The sequence below is a fragment of the Ananas comosus genome, linkage group 11, assembly GCF_001540865.1.
Source record: "Ananas comosus cultivar F153 linkage group 11, ASM154086v1, whole genome shotgun sequence".
NCBI lineage: Eukaryota > Viridiplantae > Streptophyta > Magnoliopsida > Poales > Bromeliaceae > Ananas > Ananas comosus.
The window spans coordinates 9,582,468-9,603,654 of NC_033631.1; the positions used below are offsets into that span (position 1 = coordinate 9,582,468).

Below are 21,187 nucleotides of genomic sequence, written 5' to 3' on the forward strand. Positions count from 1 at the left end.
TTCTGGCGTCACAATGACAATAACATTTTCACTGCTTAGAATAAGTGTATCTACATAAAACTATCAGTAGGGGTGGAAACAAGCCGAGCTTGAGCGAGCTTATCTCAGCTCAAGCTTGGCTTGAAATTAATCTCGAGGCTAAATTTAGGCTCAAGCTCAGTTTGAAATCTCGAGCCGAGCTCGAGTGAGCCTAATTTCGAGTCAAACGAGCTCGAGCCCTAAACGAGCATTTTGAAATTATTAAATTATGCAATTTATAGTTTAATTTTTATAAACATTATCTAAAATGTAATACAAAAATATGTCTAATAGTTTAATATACAAAATAAATGTATGAAACACGATATTATAATATTAAGAAAAATAATTTAGGGGAAGGGACATTGCGAGCAAATGAAAGAGAGGGAGAAAGAGACTAGGGTTTTGCTGGTTTGGTTTTGTGGACCAACAAATATGCCCAATAACCTAAATTATATATACATATGATTAGAACTATGCTAGAATACTATCAATAGCACCAAGTTGTTGCTGTTATTAGGTTTTCGGCCATTGGATTAAGAAATGTCCGGCTAGGATGATGTGAGCCCTCTAGGATTGAGGGAGTTATTGGTTGAGTAGTATAATCTAACGGATAAAAATAGTCAAAGGGTTAAATCTAACAGCGGAAAATTTGGTAGCACCAAGTGCTTGGTGCTATCGATAATATCCCAACCGAACTCCATATAATTAATATATATATTATATATTATTATATATAATTATATTTATATATTTATAAATATTTTTATTTTATATATATATATATATAGAGAGAGAGAGAGAGAGAGAGAGAGAGAGTTGAGCTAGAATACTATCGATAGCAAACGGGTTCCGTTGCCACCCATTTATTTTCGATGATGGAGCCTCCAAATCGACGATAGGTACTGTTGAACATGATCTATACCACTTGAAATGTTTAGAAATCAAATTTCAAATCACTACAACAAAAACAGTCTATAGCGACACTTTCAAATATCGGTACAGGTCAAAAAAAATAATGCTGACTAAATTACCGACACTTTTAAAAAATGTTGCTATATGTGGGGTCACTAGATATATAGTGACAGTTAAAGAGTGTCGCTATAACCTAAAAAGAGTGCTGCTAATTTACCAACACTTATTTAAGTATTTAGCAACCACCGGAATTCTACCTCGTTGGCTGTGGTGGTAGAGGAAGAGGAGAGTGAAGGGCTCTTCGTCTAGAATTTAAGTGGATTGAGTGAGGGAGAAGGGGAGATGGTAATCGATTTTTCTTTTTTTTTTTCTTTTCTATTTGTAATCGGGCAGAATGGGCTGGGTGGGGTAGTTAAGTAGAGTAATCTTTTATTTTTGATTGGATTGAATTTTATATTTAGGCATTAGTAGATTTTTTTTAAGCTTTGGTATAAATGAGACACTTACATAAAAGTGTCCCAAACATGTCTCCCTATAACCCAATTCTGTTGTAGTGAATCTTTTCGACATCATTTGCCTAATGATCAAAGGATTTCAAAATTTGTAATTTTAATGATCGATAAGAGGCGTTTTCTCGTTTAACGGCGTAAAGATATTCAAATCAATTGAATTTTTATTAGAAAATTCTTTAAACTATTTAAAATAAGATCCATACTCTTGANGTCTCTGTTCCCAGGTTCCCTCAAAGGTTGGCTCTCGTTAATTATTCACAGCTGTTTTATGCTGTGAGGTCTAGTTGTTGAATCTCCCTATTATGCCGAGGCTACCACCTTTTCCACCCTATCTATAAAAGCATGAAAAAAAATTTGGTAGGGAAGATCAGTAAGGTAAGGCCATTTTATCTGTCATTCATCTATATCATGTGAACGATACGAATCTTAGAGTTACGTGAATGGTGGATAGGAGAGTTTAATATTGAGGACTCTTCTCACCAATTTTTTTTCTTCTATATACATACACCATGCATCCATCAATACCTCTATCCTACTTGTACCTCAAAGATTATAATTCATCAGTGCTGCAGCAGATTGCAATAAGAGAAAATATAAAACAGTTGATGAACATTTGTTGTTAAGCATGCGTGCAATAATTTTTCCTCCAACGATTAACAAAAAGTCGTAATATATGGTGTAACTTAACAATTTGTGGACGAAGATGAATTCGACGAAAACTCCAACTGCGAATATTGATTCTCTGATAATCTATTATATCCGTGTTCGAATCTAGTTGATACGAAGACCACCATAGATTCTTGCACAAGTTGTGTGCAAGGGACCAATAAAACATGAAAAAAGGGGGGACCCAATTTATGCGGATGGAAAGAGAAGGAATCAGCATTCAACACTCATTATGGAGAGAGATATGAATGATAAGGATTCTAAATATTTATCGCGAAGGATGTGTATCTCAAGGGATCTAATGCTTTTTTTTTGCACGTATATATTTGGCTGAATCTTGTGCACAACAAGAGGTGCAATTTGATAGAGGGGGACCTCCTCTTTTTTTATAATTTTTTTTTATTATTCTTTTAAATGGATCTCAAAGTTCCACATCTCTGAGGTGGAGGAGAAGCGCTTTTGGTGATGGGGTCTTCACAAGCCTTTTGTAGATTCTGTAGCCGACTATTGTAGCAATCAGAGTGGGGAGAGGTGATATTGTGTGAATGAGACAAAAAAAATTCCCTTCCAAAGTCATAGGAGGGTCAGCAACATGTGCCTTTTTGTTTTGATTATTTTAATTTATTTGGTTGCTATATATTGGTGATATGATTTTTTTTTTTTTAATGAAAATGTGCTAGCCATATTATATGTATTAAAAAACTTCATTTGTTGTGTGTGTGTGTGTATATATATACATGCATACATATATATATATATATATATATATATATATGGATTCTGGAGTTGTTATCTTTTCTATGATCAATGTGACAAGAATCGAAGTGTGTTATGTTACGAACGAGCGCACAAATAGAAACGAAAACAACAAACATAAAGTAAACAAATCACGAATAGAAAATAAAATGAACACAAAGATTTACGTAAAAAATCCTTAGTAGAGAAAAAATCACGGACAAAGGAGAAGAGAGCTTCACTATAAAAAATGGAGTACAATGTTCTGGAGATTACAAATATTGTATTGCGTCTAAGGCAAAAGAGAAGAAGAAAATTTCTTAACAGGTTCTTCACCATCCGCTCGAGCCCTCTGCTACCTACAACAAACATTCATTTTTTCTTCACAATTTATTTTTTTTAAAAAAATCTATAGCTCCTCCAAACTATTGACGAATAGAATTTCAAGGCACCTCTAACATGTTATTAATTTGTTAACTTGGGAAGGTACAAGAGTCATGTAAATAAGTGTGTTGAAACTAGAATATTGAAGGTTCAATCTAAGCTGCTAACGTTTTTTTTTTCATTCCATATAGTGTGACACTTGATTTATTTTCCTCGGGTAAAGTTGCTAAGGATGTTAATTCCATAGTGGATAGAAATTAGAATTTTGACAAGCATGTTATGTGAAGGATTGCTAAACCTAGCTCTCGGTTTATGCTTCTAGTGTGAACGTCAGCCCATTAATTAACATATTATCAGATGTAGCTTGGTTTCACACCTCTCTTATTTCCAGTCCAGTTTCTTTCTGTGTAGCCCTCTTTCAATCTACTTTCATCCTTCAGCGAATAATTTAATTGTAAAATTAAAAGAAACAATAGTTATTCTCTAAAAGTTTAGGCCGATAGAAAATAATGTTTAAATATTTTTATATTTAACACTCTCCTTCGTGTCTGGACTAGACATTTTTTGTAGGTCCATAATGTGGACTTAAATTAAATTGGAGGAAATTAATAATACTAGAAGCCTGTAGTGACTCGAACTCAAAACTTTCTATTCTGATACCATGTTAAATAATATTAAACGACTGTTATTTTCTAAACACTTAAGCTGGTAGAGAACGGTACGTATTTAAATATTTTTATATTTAATATTAATATGGTATCAGAAAAAAAGGTTCGAGTTCAAGCTTAAGTTATTGAAAATAAACGGTTGTTTTATGTAATTTAACAAAATAATTATTTTTAATATTTATATTATTAAAAATATCATTTTCTAATAGTTCAGGTCATTAGAATAGGCAGTTGTACTTTCACATATAATTTAACATAGAAGCTGTTTTACTATTCTATTTCAAGCTATTATGCGCCTAATGAGAGGACTTAGTATGATGAATTCATCATGCGTGGATATCCCTTCATAGCAAAATTATTTATTCTTTTTGTGAGTGGAAAAATATATACATTTTCTAAAGTTAATTAGCACCTACGTACTAATATGCTTTCACCAAGTTGGTAATGTGAACATCAACCATTAGGACCATTTGGTACACAACTTGAATATCCCTTTTGCAACTATTAGAGATCCTGTAGCAATGCATATAGCTCCTCCAAAGTTTGAGGGAAAAGTAGTCAAAGAGAGAGGCTCATATTGAAGAATCTATCCCAGGAAATGCACCAAGGCTAAGTTACATCCCGAAAGGAACTTTTCTCAAAGAAAGTGATGGAGAAAACATAATTTGGAAAACAACATCTTTTGGATATGAAGGGAAGAAAAAAAATACATTCTTTTAGGTTATTAACAAAGTTGGATTGGGTAGCTAAAAGTTGTTACTGTCATATTGAAGTATAATATTCTTTCATAGATATGATTCTACTAGCCTTTGTTTAAAGCACTTAATTTCTCCAAGACATTTGACATGCTACCCTATTTCTCTTTAATTTGTTAGTCACTATGATAGTCACAAGTCATTAATTTAACTTATATCATTTGTACCAGTAATTGGCTCTCGCAAAATATAAAAAAAGATCCTTCAAATATGGTTTGATGAGTCAGATTTAGAATATAGTACACAAAATAGATATAAGTCTAAGGGTCAGTTTGAAAATATTGTTTGTTCGTGGCACTGGAGTAGCAGACGCTTACAGAAGCATTTTCCAAAATGCTTTTGCTAACGTAAGTCACATTGCAGAAAATATTTTATAATTATTATAGTGGAACGCTCATATGCAAAACCATTAGAAAAGACAGAAGATATATACCAAACAGTCGCAAATTAATTTGCACATCGACACTGCCACGCAACATGACTTCCCAAACACACTCCCTCTCTTTCCTTTGCGTCGCACCGCATTGTCAATCGAGTTCTAATAAGAGTTTAACTCCAAATAAGAAAACAATAATATAAAATAAAGAATTATTGAACGCTCAATCTGAAATAATAATCACTTCTTTTATTGCGCGGTGATCCTCATTTCATTAATAAATTCGCGGCGCCACACATGCAGTTTGTTGCAGCTTTCACTTCAGGGCCACTAACTGCTACATTTCGAAGCGCTTTCGTAAAATCTACTTTAATTGGGGCACGTTAATATTGAGATGCCTCTAACGTAACTATACTCTCCGTGAAGTGTTAACAGGAATTTATCCCAATAAAGTGGTTTAAGTGAATTTTGACATTTAACCTAATTCAGTAATCTATTCTTAATTTCATCAGTACCCTCAGATCATCATTTTACTTACTCTCTTTTTTTAATCCTTATTTTTTTATTCAATATATAAGAATAATAGTAAAAAAAAAGAAAAAGGGATGTGAATATATGATGTTGATAGAATATATTATGTTAGTTAATTAAGGGCGCAGTATAGAGGATAAATAGGAAAACCTAATTTTCAAGAAGTAAAACAATATTTTTTGAAGGATTTAAATATATGTTCTCTTCATTGCACACATTGAATTCCTTAGTTCATGGAAGAGTAATTCCTCTATATATTCCTCTATATAGAGTAATTCCTCTGAATATATATTCTGGGCATGCATTGTTATATCTCTAGTCATTGTGCTAGTCCGACATTCCTATATATGGGCTCCACAACTACACCCCACAAATCCACTCCCCTTGGGTATATAAGGAGCAGCACACGCCAACTCTTTTTACGTGCCAAACTTAAACGAGCAAATTAATAATATAGCCTTGCTTTGAGCTCAAGAGAGATGGCATCTGGGTCATCGAAGAGCTCGTCGCGTAGCACTGCAGGCTCGCAGTGGACTGCGAAACAAAACAAGACGTTCGAGAGGGCGCTCGCTGTCTACGACAAGGACACACCCGACGTGGCTCGAGCCGTCGGAGGGAAGACGCCCGAGGAGGTGAAGCAGCATTACGAAAAACTCGTTAGGGACGTCCAGCAGATCGAGTCTGGCCGCGTGCCGTTCCCTGCGTACACTAGCTACTCATACAGTCGCGAAGGAAACACTGCTGCCAATGAAGAGGAGAGGTATATATACCATCTACTAATTATTTATCACTTAAAAAAAAAAAATGAACAGTTACTAAACATATGCTCCCCTTTTTTTGGTAAAAGAGTTAATGCATGGCAATTTTTTCATTTAACCTATAAAGAGTTTTATACACGAAAAAAACGTGAATACAGACTTAACAAAGACCTTTTTTTTTTTTTTTTTTTTTTTTTTGAGAAAAGATACACGTTTCCGTTTCCAATTCATTGGACTATACGAATTAAGGCTTACAAATTGGAACACAAGAAAAAAAAAAAAAAAAAAAAAAAAAAGACTTAACAAAGACTTAACAATCGTTTTTGACTGGTTAAAATTTACATATACCATTCAGTAAATGGGCCCCACATTAACTCTGAATATTTGACTTGTGCTTCTCCATGTATATTACATGCTTAAAGCATGAGAACCTTGCTTTGATCTATAAATGACGTTTACATCTTAGGTTGCTTTAAATCCTAAATTTTAAAAAATTTGAAATTTTATTTTTTCTAAATTAATTATATCTTGGTTTTAGTCATTTTCGAATGATTTAGTAAGATTTTTTTAAGTACAAATGATTTTCATTCATTTTTCATTTAGATTTGTTAGAACTCAATTTCTATGCAAAATATTTAAAATTAAGTACGTAAATTAAAGCAGTATTAAGAAAAACTCATTAGCTAGGGACGAGTAGATGACCACAAGTGGCCGAGAAAAACATACCATAAAAAGAAGAGATTTCATATAGTAATTGTTTAAAGTTGCTTAATATATATACTTCTTATTTTTAGACATAAATAGAGTATGAATATAAATTTTTTTTTTTCATTTTGACTGATCGCCTGTGTCTAACGTAGTGAGTAAGGGTTTAATAATTGATTTCAAAGGTCCCAAGTTGATGTAACATTCAATTAATGAGCGCTACAACTATGGAAGAAGAAAGAATTAATTCTAAAAAATTTGACTTTACTTCTCCATGTACAAAGCATGTTGTTTTAATATTATTTGGTTACTTTAAATTCTAAGTTTTTCCAAATATATACCTTTATTTTAGTCATTTTGAATAATTTAATAAGATTTTTTTCGAATACAAATGATTTTAATTCAATTTTCGTCTTTTACGGTTATATTTGTAAGAACACAATTTCAATCCGAAATATTAAATATATGAGGTGAAGCAACATTACTAAAAGAGCAGATACAAGTTGCTTAATATATGCTTTTTTTTATTTAGTGGCAATTTTTTTTTATTTGGCCTATAGAAATTTTCGACACAAAAAGAATCTAAATATAGAGTTAACAAATTTTTTTTTTATTTTGATAATCGGCTGTACCTAGTACAGTTGACTAAGAGTTTGATGGTTGGTTGGTACTCGAGATTCTAAGTTTATGCATCATTCAACAAATGAGTCCTACATGTATGAAATAATAAGCAATTAATTCTAAAGTTTTGGCTTTGCTTCTCTATATATTACATGCTTAAAGCATGCTGACCTTGATTTGGTTTACAAATAACATATTATACATGTTATTTGATTGCTTTAAATCCTAAATTTTAAAATTTTGAAATTTTATTTTTCCCAAATTTATAGTTTGATTTTGGTCATTTTGAATAATATAGTAAAGTTTAAAACAGATTATTTCTATTCAATTTTCATCATTTGATGTTAGATTTATGAGAATTCAATTTCTATTCAAATTATGTCCATTCTTAAAATAGTTATTTTACCCTTAAAATAGTTATTAAGAATAAATTAAAAAAATTAATTCCTATTTAATTTAATTTATACCGATTTTCATATATCTTTATAATTTAATTAAGAACGAATAGAACATTTAAATTAAGCTTTATTTCTGTTAGATTTTCTATTTCCGACTTTTACATTTTTTATACTTTTTCATATTTTCATATATTTTTATATATTACAGCTAAATGAATATAATTGCAGAATTGAGCTTCTATGCTTTTAAAAGTACAAAGTCATTGGTGCTTGTAAGTTTTCGGCCCTTGGATTAAAGGATGTGCGGTTAGGATGATGTGGGCCTCCTAGGGTTGAGTGGGTGGTTGGTTGAATAGTATAATCTAACGGGTAAAAATGATCAAAGGCATAGATCTAACGGTAAAAAATTTACAAGTACCAAGTGCTTGGTACTTTTACAAGCACCATAGTCGGACTCTATAATTGCATTAATTTTATCAGATTCCTATTTAATTTAATTTATACCGATTTTCATATATTTTTATAATTTAAGAGTGAATAGAACATTTAAATTAAGCTTTATTTCTGTTAGATCTTCTATTTCTCACTTTTAAATTTTTTTTATATTTTCATATATCTTTTTATATAATTTTATTTTCGCTGAAGTAATTCTATTGTAGCTAATGGTCTTTTCAGCATAACATTTTAATTTAGATACAAAGATCAAAAATCAAGAATAAGATGATTTCTATTTATTTTCTAGTAAATGCAACACTTGAAAAAAGTAGAATAGTATAAGAAGGTATAAATGATAGTACATAATTTACATAAATAACAGAGAATATTGTATTGAACTTATTTATCCCATTAAACTTATCAGTTTAACATCTTTTTTATAAAAGGAAGAATTAGACTTTGCTTCTTGAAGCATGCTTCACAACGCATTACTTCAATCTGTAACTCACATATACATCTTATATAGTTTTCATGAAATTTAGAATTCTACAATTAGAATCATAGATTTTTCAAAATCATTATTCGAATTACAATCAATTTGGAGAATTTGGTATGTTCTAAAATTTCCACATGTATTATGATTTAAGAATTTTGTGAAAACAAGAATCAAATTTTTGTCAAATGGAAATAGTATTTGATGTAACTGCAACTTTGTTTAATGATTGAAGCTTGACTGCGAAGATAGTATTGGATGTACAGGTGTGCCTACCTTATAAACGTAGCGAAACAAACTCTTTAATTTTTAAGCCTCAATTCCATCATATACTTTAATACCTACGTTGTCCGTCATGATTCTATATACTACTATTTTTTAACCGCCAATCACATCGCATATTTCAATATGCAACTTGTAGTTGTCTATACTAATCTAGCTAGTATGTAATAGAAAAATGGATGATTCTGAAAGGACGCTAATGTTGTGCACCTGTTGAAGGCACATTATTTCTACTCACTGAGATGCATTTTAAACTAAAATAGATTTTATTGCTTTGAATTTCCAGTGATGGTTTTATATGCATATTTTTAAAGCATAATATGCTTTCAAAATTTCTTCTATAGATCTCGATCCATGAAATTTCATGTTTTTATAATTTGCTTAAACTTTGTCCGAATAAAATCAGAAAATAGATTTTTTTTAATTAATGTGTAACACCAGTTAATCTTACTACTTCTACATGCTTTACAGGTTGAAGTATCTAAATTAAGCTCCAGTGAAGAATGAAGAACAGAAACAAGTCCTGATATTGCTAGATAATTATAGTTTAGATCAAGAAGATCCGTTATTAGTTATCATATAGAAGACTTAGTTTGTGCTCTCTTGTATATGTCTAGTTCTCTCTTCCAATAAAAATGTATTAATTAAAGAAAGTCATATGTATTAGACGTTAGTGTCAGTGTATTTGTTGTTTAATAAAAGTTTATTTGATAGGGTGAGTGTATTTGTTGTTTAATAAAAGTTTATTTGATAGGGTGAGTGTATTTGTTGTTTAATGAAAGTTTGTTTTATATATGTTATTAAACATCTTTGTACCCATTGGTTGTGATTGAAGGAATAATATTTGTCCTATAATAACTATGTAGTTCACTATATATAGCATTAATTGTGTGATAGAGCAAAAGGCATAAATCAACTTGTGTGGAGAATCAGGATTGGCATGGCCTCGAGTTTTAGGGCTTTACATCGAAGTGGGCACAAAACACTGGAACGTGTGGGAGTCGAAGTCATATTCATCCTATAAGAGAATCTGGTTTGATTTTAAGCATAAGCTGCATATGTATTCTAGACTAAGTTACTTTATGTTGTTATCAAAGAATCGGCTTCTGCTGATATGCTGCAGCAAACAATATGCTTTTAGTTCGTGAATTTTTGATGAATTGAAGAGAAAAACAACAACAACAACAACAACAACAAAAAGAAATTAATTTGTGGCTCTGCACTAGGCATATTAGTGCATCACTTTTGCCTACTTTTCTGTTTTTTTTTTTATAAAAAAAGAATATATTATTAACGTTGCATATATTTTCCGTGAAAAATGCCCAGTATCTATCTGGTAAAGTCAAAACACTTTTCTATCTAAAACTACAATTTTAGTTGAAAAATAATTTGATTAAGTAAAAATAAAATATGGGTCAACTTGCCATATATCAAGAAAAAATTAAAATCGACAACTATATATATGTGCGCTGAATCATAAGGATTATTAAAAAAAAAAAAATAGAGAATGATAGCATGCTATCACTTCATTAATTTTTTTTAAAAAAATAATTAAAAATTTTAAACAATTAGATTTAGAATTTGAAACTCAGATACTAACAATTAAATCTTTTGCCACTTTGTACTAGAAATGAGCGGGTTTTTTTTTTTCATTTGTCGATGTCATGCTTTTAAATGTCATCTCCTTAAACATGGTGACAAATTCAATTTCACTGATATTGCCACATATCTTATGTGACAAATTCAATTTCACTGATATTGCCACATATCTTATCTCTCTCTCTCTCTCTCTCTCTCTCTCTTTCTCTCTATTATTATTTTTCTTTTTAAATGTTGACTCCTGTGAAAGTGGGAGACAGACGAGTGAACAGATGCAGCAGCAGGACAAGGCCAACGAACCTTTCTCTGTAAAAGATGTAAGACAGCTTGATTATGCTAATATGCTTTAGGCTTCTCTTGGGATTGCAAGCAAAATACGAGTTTTAGACGCACGACGAAAAAATGCGATAGAAAAATATTTTATTTTCGTAGATAACAGCGTGGGGGACACATTCAGAGTAATAAATTCCAACTAGCTGATAGTTCCAATCTTAAACCAGCAATTTTGATTAATTTTTCATCTTTAATTTGAACTGTACCTGCAATTTTGATTAATTTTTCATCTTTGAACTGTCATTATCCGTTTTCCATGATATTTATCTTGCACATCCAAAATTAACTGATAATTTTAGAAACAGTGACTTGACATGTTACAACATAAATTTACATCTATTGGCATCTGAAATTCACTCTGGGACTAAACATTTTTAAAAAATATATGATATTTAGAGTTTAACTTTGATAGAAGAAAAGTCAACAAAGTTTGGGTTCAAAGTAAAACCAGAATAATAATAAACCAACCAATTACCCCCTTATGAAAAAGAGTAGAAAACCAGGGCATCTTTAATGTTTTTTTTACTTTTTCAAATATAGAAATATAGAAGGGAATAATAAATTAGTTACAATTCTTACATATTCATTAAATTTATTTGACAATAGAAAGTAAAAATACCTAAAAAGTAACTATTTTGTGCTTTTATTTTGGTCGAGTTGTCATTCACAACATATTTTAAGCTAATCAATGAAGCCAGTATACAAATTTGATGCTTAAAAAAATAGACAACAACAATACTAAGAATGACAATTTATAGCGCAGATCTGAATAGACAACAACAATACTAAGAATGACAATTTCTGGCGCAGATCTGAATCTATGCGGCAATCCATCCTTACTGGAGTGGGAACGGGGAGGATTTTGTCCTTGGGGGACTAGAACGGAAAAAAAATTATCCCAGCTCCCAGTAACAGGCGGCCGACAAAATTTCTAATTTTTGCGAAATAATATATTTAAAACATTCATAAATTATTAAATTTAATTAAAAATATTAAACATGTTTTTTTTTAAAAAAATGATATTTGTTTGTTATATATTTTTAGTAATTTGGTTAGCCATACTAAATAATTTGATATTTTGAAAAATAAACTTAATAATTGATAGCATTTAAACAAATTTAAATTTAATAAATTTTAAAAAAATTCGCGGTATTTCTGCGGGGACGGAGGAATATTTTTTCCGCGGGAATGTGGCGGGAATGGGATTCTTTAAAAACCTGCGGGCGGGGACGATGAAGGGCCCCCCGTCCATGCCCCGCCCCGTTATCATCCCTTAAGCAATACCAAACGAGGTCTAAGTAAGCAGCTGAGTAGAGAAAAAAAACAAAGAAACAAATCATATTGGGTGAGGGTGAGATAACCAAGCAATTATTAATGAGATGAAAAGATCCCCCACTTCCCCGGGACAAATCTGGGTTCTTTCTCCACACTTTTTTTTGTGGCTCTCTTAAGCCCCGTAGTTATACCTTATTCTCCATATTTCTCCCTCCTCACTTTAGACCTTTGCAGATACTATTCCCCTTCCCATCACCCCTCCCCCACCTCTCAACCTTTTTGACCCTTATAAATACCCCACACTCACCATACTCACCTCCTCATAGCAAGCACTACAACAAATATCCCAGCTCAAAGATAACCAGTAGTTGTAGTAGTTCACAAGTTTATTTAGATAATATATATTTTCATGGCATCGTGCTCGATGAGCTCGTCCCGCGGCTCGGTGTCGCAGTGGACGCCGAAGCAGAACAAGCTGTTCGAGCAGGCGCTGGCGGTGTACGACAAGGACACGCCCGACCGCTGGCACAACGTGGCGCGGGCGGTCGGGGGGAAGTCCGCCGAGGAGGTGAAGCGGTACTACGAGCAGCTCGTGGAGGACATCGAGCGCATCGAGTCGGGCCGCGTGCCGTTCCCCATCTACCGCTCCTCCGGCGGGAAGGGCGGCGGCGCCGTCGCCTATGAGGAGCAGAGGTAGTTAACCAGAATTCTGAACCGCGTACAATATCCGAGAGCATCTCTACTTATTAGCTTAAGCTTTTGAATTTGTTCGAACTCTCTATTTAACATGGTATTAGAGCATGATTGATATCCAAAGTCCGCCTTTTATATTAGCACATGATAAGAATTTATATACTTTTCGGCTAAATAGGTGAAAACTTCAATTTGAAGCTTTTATATATACAAAACGTAGCGAACAATTATATATAAGGTCTTATTCAAAAGCACTTCTATAAAAATGCTTTTTTTAAGAATTCTGTTAAACAACACTTCAACAGAAACTTCACGCTAACAAAGATCTCACGCCTTTCCAAGGTCATAGCTACACAACCAATGGCTTTTCCTAAACCTTTTTTGGGGTCACACTCGGGCCACTTTATTCTTTTAAGAGAATCTTTGTTCTTCTTGGAATCTACTTATCTTCATGTACCTTTCATATCTGCAAAAAGCATATGTGACAGGGAGTTACATAAAGATTGATGGACATATATATACTCTACTTAAGAGCTAATTATTATGGGTTATAATTTGTTTTATTGTCTTATATATGTTTTACAGGCTCAAGCACTTGAAGCTCTAATCAAGCAAGATGAAGAAACAATTAATGGTGCATATATGCATGGTGTCTATTGGAAGAAGGGATGTTGCTGTTCTCTCAAGTGTAGTATAGATTCTAATTAATTAATGGTCTTAGTAACTTTAACAAGATAAGAAAATGCTGATCTTATTAAGGTATTTATATATGTAGATCTTTCATTTTCAAGCCCTTCGAATTATCTCTATCCTCATGTAAATCTGCTAATTGTACGTAAGGTATGGTATAAAATATATGTGTAGTTATTTTCTATGTAACTCTTTGAGAATGTATGTAACTCTTTGAGAAAGTTTGTGGAGTTTATTATTGTATATTCTATGTTGGCCAATTAAGGTTTCATGGCGAAAGCAAGATTTAGTCTATGAACTCTAGAAAGAAAGTTGCAATGATTTCAAATTAAGAGATAAAAAGAATAAAATAGCCATAAGCTGTCCTAATTAATGTTACTGTAGTTCTTGGAATTTGTCTATATTTTTATTTTATTAATAACAATAAAATAAAATAAAATCTGAAACACCTATTGAATATAAAAATAAAAAATATTAAGTTTTAGGAGAACAACAGTTTTTTTTTTCATATAATTTAACATAGTATCAAAATAAAAAATTTTACGTTTAAATCCGCTCATAATGTTATTTAATTTTCTCTCATTCAATAAAATTCACATTTTGAACTTGTCACGAAACAAATCAAGATATAAGAAAAAGTATAGAATATAAATATTAAAAAATACTGTTATGCATGCAATACAAAAAAATGTGCACTTAGTCTGTGTGTGCACGTGACAAGCTATAATTTATTACATGCACCACACTGTGTATAATACATCAAGATCTTCAAAAGTCATAAGAGGCCTTGAAATCTATATCAAAACCAATATAAATTTTTCCATCACCCTTGAGGCTTTACTGTCTCACCCATGTAGCTTAATTTATCATCGGAATGAATGAAGCGGGTAGCGAGCTATTTTTTTCTCAAAAAACAAAAAAAAAGTTTCTCCCATGCAAAGAGTGATCGTTTTAATTTTTAACACCATTAACTTTTGCAATTATTTAATGTGCAGATATTAGACTTTAAAAAATTATAATATGTGATAAACAAATTATTTAGAGGTTGAGAGAAAAATAGCATGCTATCTCTTTTGTTTCTTTTTTGGAAATAAATTTAGCTAAAAATATAAACAAAGTAAGATTCAAACTTAAAATCACGGATATCAACTAACAAGTCCTTAACAAACTATGCTAAATACAATCAGTGAGTTCTAATATTCATTTGGATAAAGCACTTTGCTCCTAAGTTTTCGAAAAGAAAAGTAACCTACTGGATTATATGATTCATAAACATTTGTATAAGGCTAATCCTAAATTTCACGCACTACCAAATTAATAATCTATAACTAAAATTCTTAAATAAGTACTATTTTTTTGACCCATAAGTTTGGCCAGTGCTCTTCTAGTCCTTCTCTAGACGATAACAAATTCAGTACAGTGTTTGGCAAATAGAACAGTCGAGAACTTTTGCCGTGGAAGGAACTAGAATTAAAATTTGCAGTCCCTACTCTCTGTAAGGAAAGGAAAGTGTGGCAAAAGCAAAAAACACAAACATCGATCATCATCGTATATATTCTCCAATCTAATTTTGAACTTCTGGTATATGATAAAAAATAATTTAAGATTTGAGTAGGGTTACTATACTCTTATGAGTATTGGACCCTTCATACTCATAAGTTGTTTTCGATGATGGGACTTCCGAATCGACGATCCACTCCGTTAAATATGATCTACAGTATTTGAAACTTCTAAAAAATAAATTTCGTAATTTTTTGAAATCATAATAAAGTCTATCAAACGGGCATAAAATGAACGGTCAAAATCGAACGACATCCTAAAAATGGATGATCGGATTCTTCAATTTAAGATCGAAATTATTGATCTTTATGTAGGTAGTGAATAGAATTTTCTATCAAAAATTCAACCGATTCCGATTCTTTTACACCGTTAAACTAGCAAGTATCCCATATCGGCCGCTAAAAATTGTCAATTTTGTGAGTTTTTGATCGTAAGGCAAATGATGTCAAAAAATTATGAAATTTGATTTCTGAAAGTTTTAAATACTCTAGATAATATTTAACGGTACGGATCGTCGATTCGAAAACTCTATCATCGAAAACGACTTATGAGTACGAGGACGATCGTACTCATAAGAGTATAGTAGCCGGACTCTTAAGATATAATTAATTAAGGCTAAAATGTAGATAAGCCTTCTCTAAATATCCTGTTTTGCACTTTCTGCCCTTATCTTTTTAAAAATTCTCTATTTTACTCCCTTACAATTTAAAGTTGTAACACTTTGTCCAACACCATTATTACTTCGGCANTTTTTTTTATATAATTTAACATGATATCAAAATAGAAAATTTTAAGTTCAAATCCGCTCATAATGTTATTTAATTTTCTCTCATTCAATAAAATTCACATTTCGAACTTGTCACGAAATCGCAAATCAAGATATAAGAAAAAGTATAGATTATAAATATTAAAAAATACTGTTATGCATGCAATACAAAAAAAATATGCCCTTAGTCTGTGTGTGCACGTGACAAGCTATAATTTATTACATGCACCACAGTGTGTATAATACATCAAGATCTTCAAAAGTCACAAGAGGCCTTGAAATCTATATCAAAACCAATATGAATTTTCCCATTACCCTTGAGGTCTTACTGTCTCACCCATATATCTTAATTTATCATCTGAATGAATGAAGTGGGTAGCGAACTATCTTTTTTTCAAAAAAAAATAAAAGAAGCAAAGAGTGATCGATTTAATTTTAACACTATTAACTTTTGCAATTATTTAATGTGCAGATATTAGACTTTAAAAAATTATAATATGTGATAAACAAATTATTTAGAGGTTGAGAGAAAAATAGCATGCTATCTCTTAATTTTGTTTCTTTTTTGGAAATAAATTTAGCTAAAAATATAAAAAAACTAAGATTCAAACTTAAAATCACGGATATCAACTAACAAGTCCTTAACAAACTATGCTAAATACAATCAGTGAGTTCTAATATTCATTTGGATAAAGCACTTTGCTCCTAAGTTTTCGAAAAGAAAAGTAACCTATTGGATTATATGATTCATAAACATTTATATAAGGCTAATCCTAAATTTCACGCACTACCAAATTAATAATCTATAACTAAAATTCTTAAATAAGTACTATTTTTTTGACCCATAAGTTTGGCCAGTGCTCTTCTAATCCTCCTCTAGACGATAACAAATTCAGTAGAGTGTTTGGCAAATAGAACAGTCGAGAACTTTTGCCGTGGAAGGAACTAGAATTAAAATTTGCAGTCTCTACTCTCTGTAAGGAAAGGAAAGTGTGGCATAAGCAAAAAACACAAACATCGATCATCGTATATATTCTCCAATCTAATTTTGAACTTCTGGTATACTGAAAAAAATAATTTAAGATTTGAGTAGGGCTACTATACTCTTATGAGTATTAGACCCTTCGTACTCATAAGTTGTTTTCGATGATGGGACTTCCGAATCGACGATCCACTCCGTTAAATATGATCTACAGTATTTGAAACTTCTAAAAAATAAATTTCGTAATTTTTCGAAATCATAATAAAATCTATCAAACGGGCATAAAATGAACGGTCAAAATCGAACGACGTCCTAAAAATGGATGATCGAATTCTTCAATTTAAGATCGGAATTATTGATCTTTATCTAGATAGTGAATAGAATTTTCTATCAAAAATTCAACATATTCCAATTCTTTTACACCGTTAAACTAACAAGTATCCCATATCGGCCGTTAAAAATTATCAATTTTGTGAGTTTTTTATCGTAAGGTAAATAATGTTAAAAAATTATGAAATTTGATTTCTGAAAGTTTTAAATGCTCTAGATAATATTTAACGGTACGGATCGTCGATTCGAAAGCTCTATCATCGAAAACGACTTATGAGTACGAGGGCGATCGCACTCGTAAGAGTATAGTAGCCGGACTCTTAAGATATAATTAATTAAGGCTAAAATGTAGATAAGCCTTCTCTAAATATCCTGTTTTGCACTTTCCGCCCTTATCTTTTTAAAAATTCTCTATTTTACTCCCTTACAATTTAAAGTTGTAACACTTAGTCCAACACCATTATTACTTCGTTACTATTTTGTACATAAGTTATAGAATTTGTAGGAATGTAAAAAAATTTTATTTTTTCTCAAATTAGGTAACTTTATGAAATAATTCTTTTACTATTTACTGATTAACCTTTTTTTTTCCCGTCACTTCTAAAAGTAAAATGGATATATCAGTAGTTATCTACAATATATGCATGGAATGGTGACGTAGTTATTTATATAATTTTAAAGTTTGAGCGGACAAAATAAAAAAAAAAAATTTCAGGAGTAGTTTTTTCCATTTGAGGCTATAATTAAATAATAATTCTCATAAATGTAACGTGACAATTTGAAGAACAAGCTCGGCCCAATGTCCGCAACTGGGGTGGCCTACGAAGCAAGCTCGGCCCAACGACTCGGTCCAAATGGTCGGTCCAAGGAATCGGGCTATGCCCAAGCCACTCCTCTCCCTTACGGACACGTGGCACTCTCTCAGCGTCTATCCACACGTGGCACCGCCACCCCCGTTCCAATCTCCACGTCTCCCTCTCTCCACTCCCCCACCGCCACGTGGGCAACGACCGTTACTATATGTAACGAAACATTGCTCTAAATAAAAAAGTGGAAAGAAATTTTTTTAAAAAAAAAAGAAAAGAAAAAAGAATTGAACAAGAGAGAATTAGAATGGCACGAAGAGGCATGGGGGAGTTGAGTAATGCTATGGCGAGCGTGTTATTTGTGGTAGTGTTGTTGTTGTTCTCATTGTGTGGGCCGAGGCCGGCGTCGGCCTACGGCTCGGTGATGGAGAACGCGAAGGAGAGAGTGAACTTGGCGGCGGAGGAGGCGAAGGTGAGGGCTGCGGAGACGGCGCAGGACGCGAAGGAGACATCGGAGTCGTGGGCTGGGTGGGCCCGTGAGAAGATCTCTGAGTACTCCCCCTCTTTTAGCTTCTACCATCTGTGCTAGCATATTTTAATCTAGGGAGTGAAAAACTATATGAATAGACCCTTGTCCTAAATGACAAAATTATAAATTTGCAAAACTTTTACTGGTGCTTTAGTCTCAAATTGTTGAAAAGTAACATTTCCATCAAATCACTCAGGTACATCTCCAAATGCACTATACTTGAGATATGATCCGCACCAGTTTTTACATTAAAAAACAATTTAATATCAATTATGAAATAAGTGGTTCATTTGTTTGAAAGGGAGAGTAATGCCTCTTTTATGAGAATGTTCAAGGACGAAAGTGTTGTAAGTTAAAATATATATATATATATATATATATATATATATATAAAATACGGACGCATAAGTGTGTTTTATAATCATGCAAATGTTCAAGGACGAAAATGTACAAGTTGCAATTTCGATATTATACTGGGAGAATCCATATATTTCACCCTTTAATTCTACGGACTAATGTGTGTTTATGCGACTCTTTTTTATCGAAAGAGGGCTCAGGCTGAGGCACGAGAATGCGAGAGAGGCGGCTGAGGAGATGATGGACGAGGCGGGGGACATCGCCATGAAGACCAAGGACAAGATGTCGAATGCCGCATCCGGTATCATCCTGAAATTTTCGAATTTTGACAGTTAAAATCAAGTTTATCATTTTATTTTTTCATCTATTTTAGAGCACTTATTGAGTGTGAATATATAGGTGCATATGACTGTGGAGGGATGTTACGGAAATTCAAATAGTATATAAAATATTATCCGATGTGATATAAGATAATTCTGGACGTACTTAGTAAGTGTGAATAGGTGTATATGGATGTAGAGGGATGTTACGCGAATTCAAATACAGTATTTGATTTGACGTATACGAAACATTAAACTGGTGCGATATAAGATAATTCTGGACGTATTATTAAACTCCAGGAGTAAAATTTTCGGTGCAGGAGCTGCAGAGATGACGTCGGAGAAAATGGGAGAGGCGAAAGACGCGATGACGGGGAAGGCGGGCGAGGCGAAGGAGCACATCATGCAGAAGGCAGAGGATGCCAAGGACAAGATGGCCGACGGAGCGGCAAACACCGCAGACGCGGCGCAGAGGGCCTACGAGGGAGCGAAGCAGAAGGTAGGGGAGACGTACGAGACAGCGAAGGAGACGATGACGGAGAACGCGAAGGCGAGCTACGAGGCCGCCAAGGAGACGGAGTCTCGGTTGGCCGGGGATTTGGGAGCCAAAATGGAGGAGCTGTGAAGGGTATCAGAGTTTCTTATGAGGCTTAGAAGAGGCTGGGGAGGTTTTTAAGTGCATCTCTCTGACTCTTTTCTTTAATCTTCTTTTCTTTTCTCTTTTTGGGTCTTTTTAATCTGGGCAGTTTCCTGAGGTTTTGGCGACCTTTTAATTTTGTGTTTTGGTACTGTATTTATATGCAGAGTGATCTTCGACATGCTGTTGCTGCGAGTGATCTGAAGCGTGTTCCCATGACACACACTTGTTATTTTTTTGCTTAAATAAAATTTGGCTAAATACTCTTGCTCGTTCTATATAAATTATAAAGCACTGCACGTATTCCAAATTAATTCATCGTAATATATATACTGTATAGAAGGCGTATACTTTTAGTCTTAAAGTTTATTAGTTGTAATTTTTGCTCGGAATACGCGAAGTATGATATTTTACTCTTTTAAATATTCTACATTATAAAGAATCTACTTACGATGCAACAATAAATAAAACTGCTACACTACTTGCAATATTAGCCATTCAATACTATTCAAGAAACTAGATTATGAAATTGTTATTGCAACAATTTGAAAAAGCTTGAAATTACAAGAATAATCTCTTACATTTTGAGTTAGAAATTGCAATAAAGTGAGACTAAATATTACAATCACCTCATAGTTAATTACAATTCTCAATTGAAATCGAATCACTAAAGTGGGCTATCTCCTATAATTAAGGAACAAAAGTGTAGAATTTACTTATTGACTGTCCTTATCGCAAGTATGAACAACTTGAAATGGTTTGGTATCTAACTACTTCCAAATTCGAATGCTATGTTTAATCACATTCTAGCTAAATTTTCTAAAAAAAAAATCAATCAGATTATAGAAATATTTGAAACACTTTTTGTGTAAATGCATCATTTATACCAAAATTTATTTAACACAACTACTCAGATATAAATATAAAACCCAATTCAATTAAAAAAAAACGTTTATCACCAACCAACTACTCAGTCCAGTCGACTTCAATTACAAATAGAAAAAACCAAAAAAAAAAAAATTGATCACCATCTTTCTTCCTCTTCCTCCCCCGCTCGC

General features: G+C 32.6%; 3 protein-coding genes across 4 annotated transcripts; all 3 read left to right on the forward strand.

The window, feature by feature from the left end:
• On the forward strand, nt 6,040-11,201 carry LOC109717148 (protein RADIALIS-like 3). The gene is made up of 2 exons (XM_020242821.1): nt 6,040-6,320; nt 11,102-11,201. Exons 1-2 carry the CDS (start codon nt 6,040-6,042, stop codon nt 11,199-11,201), a joined length of 381 nt encoding a protein of 126 aa, XP_020098410.1.
• On the forward strand, nt 12,794-14,085 carry LOC109717582 (protein RADIALIS-like 3). The gene is made up of 2 exons (XM_020243428.1): nt 12,794-13,152; nt 13,738-14,085. The coding sequence occupies exons 1-2, from the start codon at nt 12,869-12,871 to the stop codon at nt 13,757-13,759; spliced, it is 306 nt and encodes a 101-aa protein (XP_020099017.1). The 5' UTR covers nt 12,794-12,868; the 3' UTR covers nt 13,760-14,085.
• On the forward strand, nt 18,521-20,375 carry LOC109717389 (late embryogenesis abundant protein D-29-like). Of its 2 annotated transcripts, XM_020243157.1 has the most exons (4): nt 18,521-18,838; nt 19,364-19,473; nt 19,813-20,160; nt 20,297-20,375. In XM_020243157.1, the coding sequence occupies exons 1-3, from the start codon at nt 18,594-18,596 to the stop codon at nt 20,115-20,117; spliced, it is 660 nt and encodes a 219-aa protein (XP_020098746.1). In that variant the 5' UTR covers nt 18,521-18,593; the 3' UTR covers nt 20,118-20,160; nt 20,297-20,375. The 2 variants fall into 2 exon arrangements, with proteins under 2 accessions (XP_020098746.1, XP_020098745.1); XM_020243156.1 differs by having other exon boundaries at nt 19,813-20,324.

Coding starts and splice junctions, on each gene's coding strand:
- LOC109717148 (XM_020242821.1), top strand. CDS start 6,040: ATGGCATCTGGGTCATCGAAGAGCTCGTCGCGTAGCACTGCAGGCTCG. Junction 6,321..11,101: donor GCTGCCAATGAAGAGGAGAG/GTATATATACCA, acceptor CTCCTGTGAAAG/TGGGAGACAGACGAGTGAAC.
- LOC109717582 (XM_020243428.1), top strand. CDS start 12,869: ATGGCATCGTGCTCGATGAGCTCGTCCCGCGGCTCGGTGTCGCAGTGG. Junction 13,153..13,737: donor GTCGCCTATGAGGAGCAGAG/GTAGTTAACCAG, acceptor TATGTTTTACAG/GCTCAAGCACTTGAAGCTCT.
- LOC109717389 (XM_020243157.1), top strand. CDS start 18,594: ATGGCACGAAGAGGCATGGGGGAGTTGAGTAATGCTATGGCGAGCGTG. Junction 18,839..19,363: donor GCCCGTGAGAAGATCTCTGA/GTACTCCCCCTC, acceptor TTTTATCGAAAG/AGGGCTCAGGCTGAGGCACG. Junction 19,474..19,812: donor GATGTCGAATGCCGCATCCG/GTATCATCCTGA, acceptor TTTTCGGTGCAG/GAGCTGCAGAGATGACGTCG.